This window comes from Amblyraja radiata, chromosome 22 (assembly GCF_010909765.2).
Source record: "Amblyraja radiata isolate CabotCenter1 chromosome 22, sAmbRad1.1.pri, whole genome shotgun sequence".
NCBI lineage: Eukaryota > Metazoa > Chordata > Chondrichthyes > Rajiformes > Rajidae > Amblyraja > Amblyraja radiata.
Genome location: NC_045977.1, coordinates 24758767 through 24779942, shown reverse-complemented (window position 1 = coordinate 24779942; position 21176 = coordinate 24758767). Strand labels below are relative to the sequence as shown.

Genomic DNA, 21176 nt, shown 5'->3' with positions numbered 1-21176 from the left:
CTAGCCAGAACAGTTTTAGACGCAGACCCATACACAAAACACCCATAGTCAAGAGAAGATCTGATCATGGCCTGATAAATTAGCAGCATTGTCTCCCTGTTGGCCCCCCACTCACACCCAACCAGACTTCTCATAACATTCAGAACTTTTTCACACTTCAACACAATTTTACCTACATGCACAGCCCAAGTCATACGCTCTTCAAACCAAACACCCAAAAACTTAAAAACCTTTACCTTATCCAATAGAGACCCATACATATACAGCCCTAACTTAGGTAACTTTCTTAAAAAATATATTTTACCATATTTTACCATATATTTAGTCTTAGAGGCAGAGATTTTAAAGCCCCATGTGTTCCCCCATTCCTCTACAGACACTAACACTCTTTGAATCTGTTTTAAAACAAACTCTACATTACGACCTCTTTTCCAGATGGCCCCATCATCTGCAAACAGACAGACCAAATCCTCTCTCTAATTTACAAAATATGTCGTTTATCATGATATTAAATAAAACTGGACTGATAACACTTCCCTGCGGGGTTCCATTCTCTATTTCTACAGTCTCTGAGCTGACACTACCAACCATTACTTGTATTGTTCTATTCAATAAAAAATCATTAATCCAGTTGAACATTCGTCCCCTGACTCCCAAGTCAAAAATTTTAATCATTAATCCCTCCTTCCACAAAGAATCATATGCCTTCTCAATATCAAGGAATGCACTCACTACTGTTTCCTTGCTTCTAAATGCCCTTTTAATATCCTGATCCAAAACTGATACAGACTCCATTGTAGACCTTCCATTCCTAAAGCCATTCTGTACATCAACAAATAGCCCTCTGGTTTCTAAAAAAGAAACTAGTCTGTTGGTTACCATCCTCTCCATAATTTTACAGAGCACTGCTGTGAGCGCTATAGGGCGATATGAACTAGGGTCAGATACCTCTTTGCCCGGTTTTAAAATAGGGACCACGACTGCATGTTTCCATTCCTTTGGTAAATAACCCTCTGCCCACAGTATTAAACAAAGCTAAGATTTCATCAAGTACAGTATCATCCAGATGTTTAAATAACTCATACGACAACCTATCTCTCCCCGGGGTGGTATTTGCCCCAGACATAATTGCATCCTTCAACTCTTTTATGGTAAAAAACAGATTAAAGGTATTATTATTTACTAAACTCCTCTCCAGCTTCCACTGATTAACTGCCATCAGCTCAGTTCTCTTTCTACACCTCTCCACTCCCATGCTCTCTGATCTATGCACTGCTTGAAAACTGTCAACACACATGTCTGCTTTTTCCTTATTGTAGACTGCTACCACCTCACCCTTCTGCAACACTGGTAACAAACTTATTTTATATACTCCTGACATTCTACGCACAGCTGACCACAAATGCCTTACTGGAGTTTCTGGGCCTAGAGTACCACAAAACTTCCTCCAACTATTCCTCTTTGCATCCTTTACAACTCGTCTTGCTACTGCCCTTAGCCGCTTGTACTCCATTGCATTGACCAAAATTGGATACTTTCTTAATTTTCGATAGGCTATATTCCTATTCCTTACAGCTTCATCACATTCTTTATTCCACCAAGGAACAGACATACTAGGTTCCTGCTTCACAGGAATAGTACAACAAGCTGCCTCAATAATCATGAGACTAATGAAGTATTCCAACTATCTACAGAACCCTCACTATTAACCTCTCCAACTAAGCTTTGAGCCTTCTCTTGGAATTTATCCCATTTGGCCTGAGAAAAATTATATCTAGGGACTTTCTTTTCCACCTCTCCTCAAATCCCTACCAAACCTACATAAAATTGGATAATGATCACTACCCAGTGTATATCTGTCCATTACATCCCATTCACCAATTCTTGCTAAATTTGATGAAGCAATTGATAAATCTATGTGGCTGCAGGTGTTTCTCACAATATTATACCTAGACGGCCTTCCATCATTTAACAATACCAACTCATACTTGTCTAGAAATTCTTCAACAATAACACCATTTTTATCCCTGTGATCACTACCCCATAAAGGATTATGCGCATTAAAATCTCCAATCCATATAACAGGACACCTTACCTTCTCCATTATCTCATCAAAATCTGACAATATCACGGGTTGACAGGGGTTATAATAATTTATCACAGTGATAGAATTCTGGCTGCACCAAACCTCCGCAGCCAAAACCTCAAGATTAGAATTAATGTCAACTTTCCTATACTGCAACCCAGTCTTAACAAAAGTTGCACAACCCCCACCTGATCTATCAGACCTATCTAATCGCACACATTCATAACCTGGGATTACAAAATCTAAACAGGGCTTTAACCATGTCTCTTGGATACATATTAATTCTGGTGCTTCTTTAAATTCATCAACAAATCTCTTTAACTCTTGACCATTTCCAATCAGACTCTGGGCGTTCCATTGAAGTATATAAAACATTATGGTGTTAATGAGGATCACCATCATCCACCTCACTGACATACTCCATACTGCTAGCTCTCGACAACTGTGACCTCTCCATACACTGACTCTCCGTCATGTATTGATGCAACTTTTCTGGCAACTGCTTTACACTGAGGAACCTTTCAGCTGCCCCCACCACTAACCTGATGATATCTGACCGGTTAGCTGCTTTCTTAGCTCCTACCAGCACATCAGAAACAAAAGACAGAAATGACTCCTTATTAAAAATCAACATGTCAGATGGAAAAGCCGACGGCAAGTTTGGCACAGTGATCTGGCTTCCTAGCACCACTCTAGTCCCAGCGCTCACATCTCCGCGTTCTCTAGCCACCCTTTGAGCTGCCTCTGCATATGACACGTTGTTCTGATCCTTCACTTCCTGTACTCGCTTCGCCTGAACAAAGCGCTCACAACCATGAAACCCTGCTGCATGATCCCCATCACAGTTAGGGCACTTAGGAGCCTCTGCCTTGCAATTTTGTATTGCATGATCTCCACCGCACTTTGCGCACTTTCTTTTACCCCGACAAGACCCAGCAACATGTCCAAACCTCTGACAGTTATAACAGCGCAACGGTGGTTTAATGAACTCCCTCACTTGATACGCCATACTCCCAAGAAACACTCTCTGTGGCAGTACTCCATCTTTGAACATAAGCAGGACCGGCGGGTCCCTGACTCCATTCCTACTCTTAAATCTCACAACATCAATTACCTGGGCCCCCTTAACGTTTTCTAAGATCTCCTTCTCAGACAAGCCATCATACATCCCATACACCACTCGCTTTATTCCCTGCTGTCTTCCTCTAGGGACCAAACTCTCCACCTTGACCACCAATTTCCCCACACCCCTAGCATCATTAAACTGTTTTCTGTCTTTGCAACAAACTCTTAACATCCCATTATACAGAATCTTGGCCTGAAAATCCCAGCCTATCTGGCTCTCCAAAGTGGTGGTAATTTTTAATGGATTCACTGCTCTAAATCCTGCATCTCCTTGATTTGTTCCTTTAACTTTAAACAGCACGACGAATTCTTCAATAATTCTAGTTCTCCTAACTTTACTTCCTTCGTCTCCTGACATTTCGGGTCTTTCGCTCGATGCCTCTCTCTTAGAGCCCCCCTTTTCCTTACCTACAGTCTGCCACCCACCACCCTCAGCCCGACCACTCCCTGAAGCTGATGGGCCTCTAGAATCTGCTATGTGACTCACCGAGTCCACATTAGCCATCAACCACCCATTTATACCCATCTTACATTAACTAATTTAATTCTCCCCACATTCCCATCAACTCCATCCAGTGGAGACAGTTTACACTGGCCAGTTGCCAACATTTTTAGGATGTGGGAGGGAATCTGGAGTGCTCAGAGGAAAATCTTGCCGTTTTAGGGAGGACTCCACCGGAACAGCATCAACAGAATGAAAGTGATGCTGAGAGGCAGTAGTTCTCAGCAAACTGCACAACTATGCCAGCCTTAGGGATTAGGGCTCATTGTTTACCTGCAACTATAACCAGTTTTCTCCACTGGAACATCTCCTATGGTTGGTGGATTTATAAATATTTCCCTTGTGCAGTAGGGATTGTATATCCCCAGAGATTGTTATAAAAACATGAAAAACTAGAATTGACTGATTTAACCTTTGTCCTCCACATAATCCTTCATTCCTTTGTTGTACAAAAACCTGTCGACCTCAACCTTCATGAATTAATGCCCACCTACAAAGGAAAATGTTTTCATAGCATCGGGTCTGTCAAATCCTCTTAGAATCTGATGTGTTCCAAAGAGATCACCTCTCACTTTTCTGAGAGTATTGGCCAAAGAACCCATAGCCAAATTTTCTCATGACATGGACACTGGACAATGTTGAGTTTATTAACTTACACATGTTGCAGCTGCAAACCTTCCACACCCCGCCATCTCTATTAAAACCTGCCATCCATATTAAAATTTAAATACTAAATCCTGGAATGCCACGCACAGGTCTGATCTCCCAACCCAAAGAATGAGTGAATTCTTTGAAGGATCTCAAAGGTGGTTCCTAGGATGCACCATAAAGAAAAATTAGATCTGGTACTCTCTTGAGCTCAGCAGAGTGAGAGGTGACCTAATTGAAGCATACAATGTACTTAAAGAGTTTAGAATATAGAACATAAAACAGTATAGCTCCGGAACAGGTCTCTTGGCCCACAATGATGGTACTGAATAGAACGCTAAATTAAATTAATCTCCTCTGCCTGCATGTGATCCACATCCCTCCATTCCCTGCATATCGATGTGCATATCCAAAAGCCTCTTAAATGCTATTAGTAATTTGCCACCACTATCACATCTAGTAGTGCACTCACTGTATAATAAACTTGCTCCTCACATCTCCCTTAAACGTTATCCCTCTGCCTTTGATATTTCCACCCTGAGAAAAAGGTCCCAACTGTCTACCTTATTTATGCGTCCTTTAATTTTATATACTTTTATCAGGCCTCCCCTCAACCTTTGATGCTCCATAACAAAATAATCCAGGTTTGTCCAACCTCTCCTTATAGTTAATTTCCACTAATCCAGGCAGCTTCTTCCAGAAGGTACCTCTTCTGTACTTTCTGCAAAATTTCCACATCATCTCTGTAATGGAGCAACCAGAACCACATGGAACGCTCCAAATACAACCTAACGCAAGTTCTATAAAGCTGCAACATGACTTCCTAACTCTTATATTCAATGTTGAGCAGTGAAGGCATATATACCACATGTCTTCTTTACTACTTCATCTACTTGCACTGCCACTTTCAGGGAGCTGTGGACTTGGACTTTGAGAACCCTCTGTACATCAATGCTGTTAAGGGTCTTGCTGTTAACTATAAACTTTCCCCTTATATTCAATCTCACACTTGCTCAGATTAAACTCCATCTGCCCCATAGTTTTGCACGTGATCTGTATCCCGCGATATATTTTTACAACCTTCCCCATTGTCGGCAACACCACCAATTTTGGTCTGATCTGCAAATTTACCAACCATCCCAAATACATTTACATCCAAATCATTTATATAGATCACAAACAACAGAAATCCCAGTGAAACTCTACTGGGCACAGACCTCCAGCCAGAATAACACCCTTCCACTTCAATGTTCTGTATTCTATGAGTAAGATCCCTGGCCCAAAAACTGTCCCAAATCCAAATAACTAAGTCACCATGGATCTTCTGCATCTTCAGCTTCTGGATCAGCCTATTATGCGGAACTTTATCAAGTTGCTTCATAAAAATTCATATGGACAATATTGGGCGGCACGGTGGCGCAGCAATTAGGTTGCTGCCTTACAGCGCCAGAGACTCCGGTTTGATCCTGCTTACGGGTGCTTGTCTACATTCTCCCCATGACCTGTGTGGGTTTTCTCTGGGATCTCCAGTTTCCTCCCACACTCCAAAGGCGTACAGGTTTGTAGGTTGTTCAAAAGGGAACTGCAGATGCTGGAATATCGAAGGTACACAAAATTGCTGGGGAAACTCAGCGGGTGCAGCAGCATCTATGGAGCGAAGGAAAGGGAGTCTGAAGAAGGGTTTCGGCCCGAAACGTCGCCTATTTCCTTCGCTCCATAGATGCTGCTGCACCCGCTGAGTTTCCCCAGCAATTTTGTGTACCGCAGGTTTGTAGGTTAATTGGCTTAGTATAATTGTAAATACAATACAATACAATACAATACAATACAATACAATACAATTCAATTTATTGTCATTTGGACCCCTTGAGGTCCAAACGAAATGTCGTTTCTGCAGCCATACATTACAAACAAATAGACCCAAGACACAACATAATTTACATAAACATCCATCACATTGCTGTGATGGAAGGCCAAAAAAACTTATCTCTCCACTGCACTCCCCCCCCCCCCGATGTCAGAGTCAAAGTCAAAGCCCCCGGCGGGCGATGGCGATTGTCCCGTGGCCATTAAAGCCACGCTGGGTGATGCAAGGTCGCACACCGGGTCTTGTTGTTAGAGCCCCCGGCGTGCGCTCGCAGTCCCGCGGCCATTCCAAGCCGCGCGGGGCGATGGTGTAAGGCCCCGCTCCAGGAGCTCTTCAACCCCGCAACTCGGGCAGGAGAAGTCGCCGTTGCGGAAGCCCCGAAAAGGGGTCTCCCTCCAGGGACCCGCGGGCTCCCGGTGCCGCCGTCCGCCAGACCCGCAGTTGCAGCCACCGAACCTCCGGAGGTCGGGCCGCAGCAGTTGTCCCTAGTGTGTATAGGATAGCGTAAGTGTGCGGGGATCGCTGGTCGGCGTGGAATCCATGGGCCGAAGGGCCTGTTTCTGCACTATATGTCTAAACTAAACAAAATTAAAGATCTGCCCTACCCTCGTCACCACAAAAAAAAAAAATTTGTACGACATGTCCTGTCGCTGACAATACCATGCTCACTATCCATTAGTGGCCCATTCTCTTCCAAATGGGAGTATATCCTATCATATAGAATCCTCTCCAATACCTTGCCAACCACTGATGAGAAGCTCATTTCCCTATTAATTTCCTGGATTATCTCAACTTCTCTTCTTAAATAAAGCTTGATGGGACAGGTGGAGAGATGATTCCTTGGCAGGGGTATCTGGAACTATGTATTGCAATCACTAATCAAGGCTACTGAGGACTGAAGAAAACTTCACTCCAGAAGGCGGGAAGCCTTTGGAATTCTCTGATCAAATAGATTAATTTATAAATTACAATATAGTTACATAACATATACATACGCCTAAATTAAATCCCAAACACACAATTTAAATACATATCTTCAACACACACCAGCATACACACAACATATTGTCAGAAGCACAGCTTTATAAACAAGCGCCTAAATAATCAGGTGTAAAAACACGTTTGATTTAGATGAAGGGATTCAAAGTAACATTAGCAAATTTGCAGATGACACAAAGCTGGGTGGCAGTGTGAACAGTGAGGAGGATGCTATGAGAATGCAAGGTGACTTGGACAGGTTGGGTGAGTGCGAAGATGCATGGCAGATGCAATTTAGTGTGGATAAATAAGAGGTTATCCACTTTGGTAGCAAAACCAGGAAGGCAGATTACTATCTAAATGGTGTCAAATTGGGAAAAGGGGAAGTACAACCGGATCTGGGGGGTCCTTGTTCATCAGACAATGAAAGTAAGCATGCAGGTACAGCAGACCGTGAAGAAAGCGAATGGCATGTTGGCCTTTATAACAAGAGAAGTTAAGTATCAGAGCAAAGAGATCCTTCTGCAGTAGTATAAGGCCCTAGTGAGACCACACCTGGATTATTGTGTGCAGTTTTGATCCGCTAATTTGAGGAAGGACATTCTTGCTATTGAGGGAGTGCAGCTTAGGTTTACAAGGTTAATTCCAGGATTGCGGGACTGTCATATGCTGAGAGAATGGAGCGTCTGGGCTTGTATACCCTGGAGTTTAGAAGGATGAGAGGTGATCTTTTTGAAACAGAAAAAATTATTAAGGGTTTGGACACGCTAGAGGCAGGAAACATGTTCCCGATGTTGGGGGAATCCAGAACCCGAGGCCACAGTTTAAGAATAAGACGTAAGCCATTTAGAACGGAGACGAGGAAACACTTTTCTCACAGAGAGTTGTGAGTCTGTGGAATTTTCTGTCTCAGAGGGCGGCGGAGGCTGGTTCTCTGGATACTTTCAAGAGAGAGCTAGATAGGACTCTTAACGAGCGGAGTCAGGGGATATGAGGAGAAGGCAGGAACGGGGTACTGATTGTGGATGATCAGCCACAATCACATTGAATGGCGGTGCTGGCTCGAAGGGCCAAATGGCCTACTCCTGCACCTATTGTCTATTGTCTATTGTCTATGTCACAAGTATTTATTAAAACAAAAATATACACAGTTGTGAGTGCTTGATATTCATGTGTCATGCTGATAAACAACTGCAATCAGACTCAGTTATGAAGACTTGTAGGCATGAAGCTGGATTGGATTGTCTCATGCTTTCTAATATATTCTTTTGATTTATGTTTGAAGATTGATTTGTGCTATGTCTTTTATAGGTGGGCTGGCTGCAGTAATATACACGGACACACTGCAAACAGGGATCATGCTGCTAGGAGCTCTGGTTCTTATGATATATGGTATGTGTACCTAAATTATTGTTATATTTCTGACATTGTAACTTAGGAGGAATATTCTTGAATTGGTATTCTGCTTTGAGTGCTTTGAAGTCTGTTTAGTGCCAAGGCAACTTCTAGGTTTACATAGAAGGCAGACAGGGCTTTGGTTCTGCTGAATGCTGTCATTTAACTTCAAAACCAACAATAACAATAGCACTTTAATGCTTTTGTAAAAAATATTCGAAGGTATCTTCAAAGTTGTCTGAAAAGCTCCTGAAAAGGCGAAGTTCAAATGTATTCCATTAAAGCCATGGGGGTGACATCCAGTTGTATGCAATCTCAATTTCTGTTCAACTGACACACTGAATTTTCTTTTTTTTCTTTAAGTAACACATTTGATTGAATTAAATCATCATTCATTCATTAAACCCTAATTCTTCCATTTGTTTCCACAATACTTGAGTCTTGTTCTCATCTGCACCATTGAGGACAATATGCAACTCAGTTTTTACATGCCTTTAATTTTCTGCCACTGCTCTAGTTTTTAGTTTTCCCTTGTATCTTGGGAGTTGCTCTCCATTCACGTTACGTTTGGTTTAAAAGGCTAAATGTCTATTCAATCAAGCTGCTAACATAGTTACTTTGTTATATTTAAGTCACTGTCATTTTGTAATTCTCTGTTGCGTTACCCACAACTGTTCACCCCCAAAATATTACCAAAGAAAAGAATAATATTCAGTACCTAATTGTTCTGTATTTGCACTTATACTTGGACATTTCCTTCCTATACATTTTCACAACTCATTGAATGGTTTTCACTTCCCATCTTCATTCTTAAGTTGCTTTTGGGTAACTGATGGGCCTGTCTCACTTAGGCGATTATTTAGGCGACTAATGGCGACTGTTATAGTCGTAGCAGGTCGCCGAAAAGCCGGCGACTGGACCCCCCTAGGACAATGTCTATGACAAGCTACAACAACTTACCACCTAGTCGACGTCAAGCTACGACAAGCTCCCGACAACCGTCGCGACTTAGGACGTCCACCTACGACCACACCTATGACAACCTACACCTACGACAAGCAACGACTCTGTCGGTGACAACTGAAGACAAATCACGTCATTTTGGCCTCCAAAACAATGGAATCACCCAGTTTTCTTATAAAAGGGGTTGTAGGGTGGGGTTTCCAATCATTCTGCATCATGACTACCATGGAGCAACATCAGAGGGCATTGCTTTCACAAGAAGAAGAAGCCCTGCTGCTTGCAGATCAGCAAGACAAGAAGAACGGGGAAGAAGCCCATGAAGAGGTTTGTGTGGTTGAAGCCCTTGTCCCTGAAGAGACCCAGGTTGGGCCAGTATGACAACCTGATGACTGTGCTCCAGCAAGAAGATGAGACTACCTTCAGAAACTTCACTAGGCTCTCCCCTGAGCTGTTTCAGGAGCTGAAGACATGGGTGGGCTCTCTCCTGGAGAAAAAGACCTTCATGAGGAAGCCACTGGAACAACGCCTGTGCCTAGCCATCACCCTCCGCTACCTGGCTTCAGGAGACTCCTAGAAGAACCTCTCCTACAGCTTTCTCGTGGCCCACAACACCATCAGCAAGGTTGTCCGAGAGACCTGTGAGACCATCATCAATGCTTATGAAGATGAAGTCATGGACTGCCCTAGTACACCAGATGAGTGGAAGAGAGTGGCGCAGGGCTTTGATACCAGATGGAACTTCCAGCACACATGTGGGGCAGTGGACGGCAAGCATTTGGCTATCAGGTGTCCACCCAAGGGAGGTTCAATGTACTTCAATTACAAGAAGTTATATTCCATCATACTCATAGCTGTGGTGGATGCAAACTACAACTTCCTGTTTGTGGATGTGGGCACACCTGGCAGTGTCGCAGATGGTAGGATCTGGAGAGAGACCTCCCTTGGGCAAGCACTGGAAGAAGGAAGAGCAGGCTTTCCTGATCCAGAACCTCTTCAAGGAGAAGACAACCCTGACATCCCTCACACACTGGTTGCTGATGATGCCTTCCCACTCATGTCATGGATGATGAAGCCATAACCTCACAGGCAGATGTCAAGGGAGCAGAGGCTCTTCAACTACAGGCTATCCAGGGCTAGGAGGATCATGGAAAATGCCTTCGGCATCCTCATCAGCAGATTCAGATGCTTGCTGACTACGATAGAGCAGGAGCCCAAGAATGTGGAGACCATTGTCTACGCAGCATGTGTCCTCCACAACCTGATCCATACCAGAAGTGCAGCAGCACCAGCCATGGTGGAGGGTGACCGAGTGGACAAACAGACAGGCAATATCACACCAGGCTCATGGAGAACTGGAGGACATGCTGCACCGATGATGGCACTGGAGAGATTGCCAGGAAACACCTACAACAAGAGAGCCAAGGACCAGAGAGACCATCTTTGCACTTATTACAACTCCGAACTAGGCAGTGTATCATGGCAGAACGACATGATCTGAAGACCAGCAGCAAATATCCCACACCACAAACAGAATTCCACCACTCGAGAAGAGAGCCCACAATAGACAACAAGAAAAGGCTCTTTTGAGGGCCACCCACATCCTCCCAAAAGAGTTTAATTTTCAATACAGTACAATGCTTGTGTTTGTGTTTGTTTTATTGAACAAAATATATGAAATTTAAATATTTGAAAATGATGCCATGAGACACTGCTCTGAAATATAATATCTTCATACATCAATTTGCCATCAAAATGTCAAGTATTTCCTTTATTGATATTGAAACAAGTTTTAACAACAAAAAAAGGTTGATAATCACATAAAATTTGACATTATCTGTAATAAATCTATAAAGAATCATAACTTTAACAACAGAAAAGTGATTTATTATTAAATTATAAAGAACGTACAACAGTGCTTAAAAAAATATTATAATCACATAAAATTTGAAATTGTCTATAATAAATCTATAAAGAATCATCACGTTAACAACAAAAGAAAAACTAAGTCAGCACCGGCGACAACCTACGTCACCTGGCGTCAAGCTACGCTCATTAGCGTCAAACCCACTGTTGCCGATTGTCCCCGAAAATTGTTCAACATGTTGAAAATCCAGCGACGACCAGAAAGACGCTACGACTCTTTGGGCGACTTGCTTTCTGTGATCGTGGGTGTAGTTGACTGTAAGTCGAAGGTGGTCGTCTTCAGTCCCCACTATTGGGTTGCCAATTGTCATGAGTGTATAGGTGATTAAGTCGTAGATAGTCGTAGCTTGTCTTCTACATAGTCGTGGGATGTCTGCTACATAGTCGTAGGATGCGTTTGATCCATTCACCTTTTGGCGATTCAGCAAGACTGTAACAGTCGCCTGCACTCGCCAAAAAAGTTGTGTAAATGGGACAAGCCCTTAAAGGAAAGTTTTGATCACATAATGGCCAGGGAAACCAACAGGAATGCTACTACCCATTGACCAGTGCAGAATTCCAGTGCAGAATTGGAACCAATGAGAATGAATACACTCAACTTTTGGGTTTGGAAATGGAACATAAATGGTGATGTGTGAAAGAAAGAGTCATAGAATGAGGTATCAAATGAGGCATGCGTTTGGCGTGACCAAATAGAAGCGGAGTTCACGCGAAGGTCGCACGTGACGTCATTTGCGTCAAACCTACCAATCAGCTGGGCAGGAGGCGGGCCGACTGAATTTGGGCGACGGACGGTGACGTCATCACGCAACGCCACGCCGGGCAGTGACGTCATCGCGCAACGCCACGCTCTAGGCGTACGCCGTCAAGACACTGCGTACGACCGCAATGCACCTGCGTGCTGACAGGCCGTTGGCGCACGAAGATTTCAGACACTGTCAGATTTTCGGAGCCCCACGCGATGTCGGGATCAGCCCCGCACAACTCCGCACTTCTAAGTGGGACCGGCCCCGCGCGGCCATACGGTGCCCGTACGCCTCATGCAATCGCATGCAAGTGGGACAGGCCCTTTAGTACTTTGGTGAAGAACGTTGTATCTTGGAAATCATTTCAAAGAAATATAAATTTTAAAACGTCCATCAAGTATCTAATAGTTAATGACAAATTGTACAGATTACTACCCATTTTACTGTTTATTACAAACACTTAGTTTTTTTTTGTTTTATAGCTTTTATTGAAGTTGATGGTTACTCAGGCCTCAAAAAGAAATACTTCCAGGCCATCCCCAAACTGCATGTAACAAATTCATCCTGTGGCATGCCAAGGCATGATGCCTTTCACGTCTTCCAAGATCCAATTAACTCTGAATATCCATGGTCAGGTGTAATATTTGGAGCAACTGTAATTAACACTTGGTATTGGTGTACAGATCAGGTAACACTATCCTATAGACAGTAAACATAAAGATCAATCATTGGCATATTTTTTTCTGATCAATTATTACTGTAATTGGAAGACTTCAATTTGTTATCAAGAGTTACGTGGAGATTATGATGCTACTTAACCAATCAAATACACGGTCTCTTCTTCCATAGATCCCCTTTACTTACGCAAATGCTGACAACTTGTATAAATTGATAATGTTGAGGTTTAACATGGTAAACACGTGTAGCATAAGATTGGGAAGTTTATTGTAGCTTATGTAGTAAGTTCAACCCTAAACATTACTTTAAATGAGATTCTGGCATGTTGGAACGTACTAAAGTTTAAAAAAAGCCTAAAATTGGATCTACTGTATTTGTACCTGCTTTTTATGTATGAATAACATGCAGATGTGATTTGATTCAGGGTATATGGTTCCGAGGGGAAATCCAGAAATCCTGACTCTGGATGAATTGGCTGGGCACTTCTGCACATATTTCACTTTGGTTCTCCCATGTAATTTGGACATTGGTCATGCACCAAATGATCATTTGAATGCATTGTGTTTATTTACAGGGACACTCTGCATACATTGGGAGAGCTGAATGGGTAGCTTCAGAACTTACAGCTTGCTGCTCACACACCTTCCAAAGCTCAGTGCACTGAAGCTCACAGAAAGTGTATCTTTCAGTGTTGTAAGTGGTGACTGGTGACAGGACCTCACTAATAAACTTTCCAGTTAAAGCATGGAAAACCCAACAGCAATGTGGACAGTGACACGGTGGTACAGCAGGTAGCCTCAACTACATTAGTGATGTAGGAGGAAATTGGAGCACATGAGAAAAATCTATGTAGTCACAGTGAGAACGTCCACACAGACAACATGCAAGGTCAGGGTGAACCTTGTGCTGCTGGAGCTGTGAGGCAGCCCCCAAATCACCACTACCACCCGATCCCCAACATCTAAATAGTTGATTGCTAATAGCCAACTCTAAACCATCCAAACATTGCCAGTCATCAATTCCATTACTATCCCTTCAATCCACCATTGTAAATAGCATCAGTTCGACAAGTTGCTGTTTCATGGAATTTCACGTCTTCCAAACAAAGATGGTCTCCCAATTCCCCAACCACAATATCCAACAAGTATTATCAATCTCCCAGTATAGGCACAGCCTGCTCTCTCAACATTGTCAGTTTTACAGTGACCCAACTAAATCGACCCAACTCCGCTGCAACGCGTCTACAACTATGCAACCATTGTTAGTCTTCCAATATCTCCAGCATCCACAAAATCAGCACTATCCAAACATTTTTGGTCTCCCAGTCCCATCACGTGGAGCCCCCTTCTTGCATTTATCATGCCAGGCCCTGTAGGGGTGGTGTGTGTTTCACTGAAATCCTGTTCTTTTAAATTCTAGAGTGAACAGACCTAATGTGGTTTATTGCTCCTCATAGGACAAACTATCCACCCCGGGAATCAATCTGGTGAACTTTCATTGTACTCCCGCTATCATGGATAAGATATATTAGATAGGGGCACCAACCCTGTATGTAATATTCCAGAAGCTGCCTTCTCAGAGCCCCATTTGATTTCATCTATACTTTATGTTCTAATACACAAATCTTTTTGCAATAAAGCTCACAGACAATTTACCTTCTTAAATGCTTGCTGTACATTTCTAAATACCTGTTTTCCCTTTTTTATTATGAAGTGTTTTGTGTAGATTGTTGATAAAATAAATAAATGTAATCAATTTTAGAGTAAGGCTGTAATGTAACAAAATGTGGAAAAAGTGAAGGGGTCTGAATACTTTCTGTATATTTATACTTTGCTTGAGAAACTTTCATGTACACACGTAACGAATTCTGCTTCATCTAATCCCTTCACACCACAGCAATCCCAGCCAATATCAGGAAAGATAAAATCACCTACTATTGCAACCCTATTATTCCTACACCAGCCTGCGATTTCATTACATAATTGTGCCACTAATTCGTGCTACTATTGTTGCATGCAGATGACTTTGCTGAATAGACATGAGAAGTATTAATTTAAGATTTAAAAGTTTGTCACGGCTACAGTCCGAGATGTCATTTCTGATGGTTCGTCTAGTGAGGCTATATAGGTGGAGCTGAGAAATAAAAAGGAGATGATCACATTGTTGGGAGTGTACTACCTGCCCCCAAATAGTCCACAGGAATTAGAAGACCAAATATACCAGGAGATTGCAGGCAGATGCAAGACTAATAGGGTTGTAGTAGTAGGGAATTTTAACTTTCCCAATATACCGCCTATTGTATGCACACCGTTGGAAAAAAATATCAACAGCCCTGTAATTAACTAACGATCCTTTTAAGTTCCATAGATGGATTAAGTCTTGCACTGGAGGGATCCTTCCTGTTGCGTAATGTGTCATCAGAAATACAAAGTTAAGACAGAGTATTGACTCAGCTGCAAACTCCAAAATAGCAAGGCAGTTGTGAAATCAGCACATGTGGATTGTTAATGCAAGCCACTGACACAACATTCAGGGGTCCACTACAAGTTGGCACTTCACCTGACCATGAACTCCAGCTACCATTTTGGACATCAAGGACGTTCCTGGCATCCAGAGAATGCATACTACTAACCCAAACTTCAATCCGACAAGTAATTTGGAAGAAGTATTTGTGTAGCAGCAGATAATTATAACTATAGAGTAGCTGTGGCAAGTGGAATAGATTGTATTTAAAAGGCAACTAGATATGTGCATGTGAGAGGGATGGCAGGAAATGTTATAAGGGGAAATAAAGGTGTGCAGAGGTAGGCATGTGGAGCACACATCCTGCTGCACATTGAATGCTTTGTGAAATGTTTTGTGTTGAAAATTCTGTGCAATTCTCTGAAAATGTGCTGAACAAGGATTTATTGAATCTAATGTAATTATCTGGTGCCTTGTATTGATTTCAGGTCATTGTCCAGCGATCGCTTTCTGCTAAATCAATTCTCCATGCCAAAGGTGGAAGCTTGTTTGCAGCCTATTTGAAGATCTTCCCAATTTTCATAATGGTGTTTCCAGGCATGATCAGTCGAGTGCTTTATCCCGGTAAGCCTATTTTACATAACAATTGTTATCAATTAAATCTAGGATGATAAGCAATATACACTTCCTTCGAACTACCTTTCATAAATCTGGGCAGGATAATTAGCTTGATGGCTTCACCTTTTGTATGTGCCATTATCAACTCCCATTGTCAATCATAAAACTTGTAGAAACAAGACTGACTTCAGGCAGGAGTTTAACATCTAATAGTATACTAGACTAAGTGGGACCCGTTGGGTCCCAGCATCACACGGGAGGGCTGGTCCCCAACGCAATATTCCACTTCTCCACAAATTCCAATACTGCTAACCAGTGGGGGGGGGCTGTCTGTTGCGCTAGTATGGGTGTTGCGGGCTGAAACTACTGGTTTCCAGAGGGCTAGTATAGACATTGTGGGCCGTATGGATGCTTGGGCAGGCATCCAACTGTTGCAACAATTTTAAAAGCCAAGCCAAGGCAAACAATTGGGCTGCAGCCACCCGACAACCAAAATTCATTTTGTGAACACAAACTTGTCAAAAAGGCGAGGCAAACAATTGGGCTGCAGCCACCCGACAAACAAAATTCATTTTGTGAACACAAACTTTTAAAAAAGGGCTGCAGCCACTTTACAGCCGCATGGAGGGGACTCACCATGGATTAGACGTGCGTTCAGAGTTATTCGCAGCTCAGAGAGCCATGACCCTCTCACTTCCTGGTCTGGCAGAGACAGAGTGAGGCACGACACTTCCTGGTTTTATAGTCCCTCCCCCTTCCGCCAGCAGGGGCAGCAGAGAGAATGGGGAATTTTGTAAAAACATTAATATCTCTCTAATTTTTAATCGACGGAAAAAATCCTCCGTACTCATACGGCGGAGGGGGGCTCTGAGCGAGGTGGCCAAAAATGACGGCTGTAGGTGGCGGCGTTCTCTCGGAAATCGCAGCACAGTCGGCCAAAAGCGGTCAAGATCAGAGATTTAGTAATATAATAAGATTATACTCCAGTAATATAGGCTTCTCTAATACGGCGGAAAACGCTTCCTCCCATTCCATGGCTAGTACAAACACCACCAACAAAAGGTAGGAAACTTGGATGATGAGAGAAATCGAGGCTCTGTACAATAATAAACAGGAGGCATGGGGCATGCATAGGCAGCTGGAATCAAGTGTATCACTGGAGGAGTTTCAGGGACCAAGGAGCACACTAAAGAGGAAATCAGGAGGGAAAAAATGGGACAGTGGATAGCTCTGGCAGATAATATTAAGATTAATCCCAAGTGATTTTATAAGTACTGTGGCGTCAGGGGTGATGTTGTGTTCAGCAATGACCACACTGACACTCGCAGAAGGGTGAACTCACATGATATATTTTATATACAGTGGGAAGAAAGTCCAGGACCACATGGGGGCACTGTCTCTCACTGGAATAGATAGAGTAAATGCATAGAGTCTTTTACCCAGAGTAGGGGAATTAAAAACCAGAGGACATAGTTTTAAAGTGAGGGGGGGGGGAAATGTATTAGGAACCCGAGGGTCAACTTTTTTAACACAAAGGGTCGTAGGTATATGGAACGAGCCACCAGAGGAGATAGTTGAGGCAGGTACTATCGCAATGTTCAAAAAGCATTTGGACAATTACATGGATAGGATAGGTTTAGAGGGATATGGGCCAAATGCAGGTTGAAAGGTTCAATAGTTTCTTTATTATTACTTGTACCAAGGTAGAAGTAATAAATTCTGCCCCTATTCAGAATTTTAACTTGAGCGCCCGGCCTGTCTTTATTCATAACTATCTTAAAGCTAATAGAACTGTGGTAGGTGGTCCTAAAAAGCTCACCCACAGACACTGCAGTCACTGCCCTTCCCAATTTCCTAAGAGTACATCAAGCTTTGCCTTCTCCTGTTTAGTGCGCATTACATATTATCTGAGGAAACTTTCTGAACAAATTCCACCCTGGCTAAGCCTTTGACACTATGACTATATTGGGAAAGTTAAAAATCCCTACTACTACAACCCTATTAGTCTTGCATCTGCCTGCAATCTCCTGGTATATTTGGTCTTCTAATTCCCGTGGACTATTTGGGGGCAGGTAGTACACTCCCAACAATGTGATCATCTCCTTTTTATTTCTCAGCTCCACCTATATAGCCTCACTAAACGAACCATCAGAAATGACATCTCGGACTGTAGCCGTGACAAACTTTTTAATCTTAAATTAATACTTCTCATGTCTATTCAGCAAAGTCATCTGCATGCAACAATAGTAGCAGGAATTAGCGGCGCAATTATGTAATGAAATCGCAGGCTGGTGTAGGAATAATAGGGTTGCAATAGTAGGTGATTTTATCTTTCCTGATATTGACTGGGATTGCTGTAGTGTGAAGGGATTAGGTGAAGCAGAATTTGTTATGTGTGTACATGAAAGTTTCTCAAGCAAAGTATAAATATACAGAAAGTATTCAGACCCCTTCACTTTTTCCACATTTTGTTACGTTACAGCCTTACTCTAAAATTGATTACATTTATTTTTTTATCAACATTCTACACAAAATACCTCATAATAAAAAAGGGAAAACAGGTATTTAGAAATTTTTGCAAAGTAATTAAAAAGGAATAACTGAAACAGCACATTTACATAAGTATTCAGACCCTTTGCTATGAAACTCAAAATTGAGCTTTGGTGCATCCTGTTTCCATTGATTATCCTTGAGATGTTTCTACGACTTGATTGGATTCCACCAGTGGTAAATTAAATTGATTGTACGTGATTTGGAAAGGCACACACCTGTCTATATAAGGTCCCGCAGTTGACAGTGCAGGTCAGACCAAAAACCAAGCCATGAAGACAAAAGAATTGTCCGTAGACCTCCTAGACAGGATTCTGTCGAGGCACAGATCTGGGGAACGGTATAAAACAATTTCTGCAGCATTGCAGGTTCCAAAGAGCACAGGGGCCTTCATCATTCTTAAATGGAAGAACTTTGAAACCACCAGGACTCTTCATAGAGATGGCTGCCCGGCCAAACTGAGTAATCGGGGGAGAAGGGCCTTGGTCAGGGAGGTGTTGAACCCGTTGATCACTCTGACTGAGCTCCAGAGTTCCTCTGTGGAGATGGGAGAAACTTCCAGAAGGACAACTGTATCTGCAGCACTCCACAAATCAGGCCTTTATGGTAGAGTGGCCAGACGGAAGCCATTCTTCAGTAAAAGGCACATGACAGCCCGCTTGGAGTTTGCCAAAGGGCACTTAAACAAGATTCTTTGGTCTGATGAAACCAAGATTGAACTCTTTTGCCTGAATGCCAAGTGTCACGTAGGAAGTAACCAGGGACCGCTCATCATCTGGCCAATGCCATACCTACGGTGAAGCATGAGGTGGAGGTTCACCTTCCAACAGGTCAACAACCCTAAGCACACAGTCAAGACAACGCAGGCTTTGTGACAAGTATATGAATGTCCTTGAGTGGCCCAGCCAGAGCCCGGACTTGAACCCGATCGAATATCTCTGGAGGGACCTGAAAATAGCTGTGCATCGACACTCCCCATCCAACCTAACAGAGCTTGAGAGGATCTGCAGAGAAGAATGGAAGAAATTACTCAAATACAGGTGTGCCAAGCTTGTAGCATCATACCCAAGAAGACTTGAGGCTGTAATCGCTGCCAATGGTGCCTCAATAAAGTACTGAGCAAAGGGTCTAAATACTTATGTAAATGTGATATTTCAGTTATTTATTTTTAATTACATTGAAAATATTTCTAAACACCTGTTTTTGCTTTTTTATTATGGGGTATTGTGTATAGATTGATCATTAAAAAAAAGAATTTATTCCAATTAGAATAAGACTGTAACGTAACAAAATGTGGAAAAAGTGAAGGGGTCTGAATACTTTCTGAAAGCACTGTACATCTGTTTGAAAGTGCCCTCTGACACAGGTATACGAATAATAATAATAATAATAATAATAATAATAATACATTTTATTTGTGGGCGCCTTTCAAAGTCTCAAGGACACCTTACCTAAAAAAAACATATAATCGGAGTAAAATAAATAATAAAGGCATCACCAATACACAAATTAAAGACAGAATTCGATCCAAAGACAAAAAATCAAAAACACAATGTGAAGAGAGAGCAGCGGCAGCTAAACCGCGCCAGCGTACACTCTCCCTTCCGATAGGCCACTCGGCCTCTCTAGCCTGTCTTGCCATTCAATATGACCAAGGCTGACATGCACCAGACCTCAACAACTTTTCTGTTCCCAGTTACCCTTGGCCCTCAATTCTCTAACATTTAAAAAATGGATCCACTTCTTTAACTATCTCCAATGATCCTGCCTCCCAAACCTTCAGGATAGAGAATTACGGATTAGCTACTGAGAGGACGTTCCCACACACCTGATAGCTATTTCTAGTTTTAAATATCTGCTCCCTAATATTATATGTATTCCCTCATTTGACAATTCCCATACTGACAATATCTCAACATTGACTCTGCTATGCTCCCTTAGGATTTTATATATTTCACTAAGATCGCCCCACATTCTTTTGAACTCTAAAGGACACACCACTGATGATAGCACAACCCGTCTAATCCCATGGATTAGCCTAGTTTTGTGGATCTCCTTCATTCAAGTTTACAGGCTCCCCACTTCTTTTGCACACTGACCTTTCACCTTCAGGCTCCTGCATTGTTACGGTAAAATACAAATAAAATGACTCTTTCCACAGTCACAAGATAGACTACCGGGCTCAACATTACTTCCAGCATTTGCAATATTTTGCTTCCAATATTGAGAAATGGTTTGCTTGTGCAATGCAGAAAAATGTGGTAGGAGAACAAGTGAAGAAACGAAAAATGGGGCTACTCAAGGTTTAATTGGGAAGAACAGAATCATCATTGAAATTGCTGAACTTAGTACTGTCAGGTGGAAAGGCCCTTGTGACCAAATGAGGCCTCGTCTTTCAAGCTTCCATGGATCTGTAGGTAGAATGTTGTCGAAAGCCTGGAATAGTGAGGTCAGAGTGGGAATGAAGCACAGTTTTAAGTGAAAAAGAAGCAGTTCAGAATTATGTCTATGGACAGCATTTGTTCCAAGTGAACAAATGAACAGTGAGGTGTGAAGAATGCCTGTGTAAAAGGACAACTCCTTTCATGAAGAAGGAATTTTGCAAACTATGGTTCAACCCAGACATATCTGTCA

The 21176-nt window shown here is 42.4% G+C and overlaps 1 protein-coding gene across 1 annotated transcript in view; it reads left to right on the top strand.

Moving 5' to 3' along the window:
• Positions 1-21176, top strand: part of LOC116985769 (sodium/myo-inositol cotransporter 2-like) — a 59485-nt gene that overhangs the window by 17938 nt on the left and 20371 nt on the right. The window contains exons 7-9 of the mRNA XM_033040749.1: positions 8518-8598; positions 12716-12921; positions 15863-15998. Coding sequence (XP_032896640.1) covers positions 8518-8598; positions 12716-12921; positions 15863-15998 — 423 coding nt within the window. The remainder of the gene's footprint in view (positions 1-8517; positions 8599-12715; positions 12922-15862; positions 15999-21176) is intronic.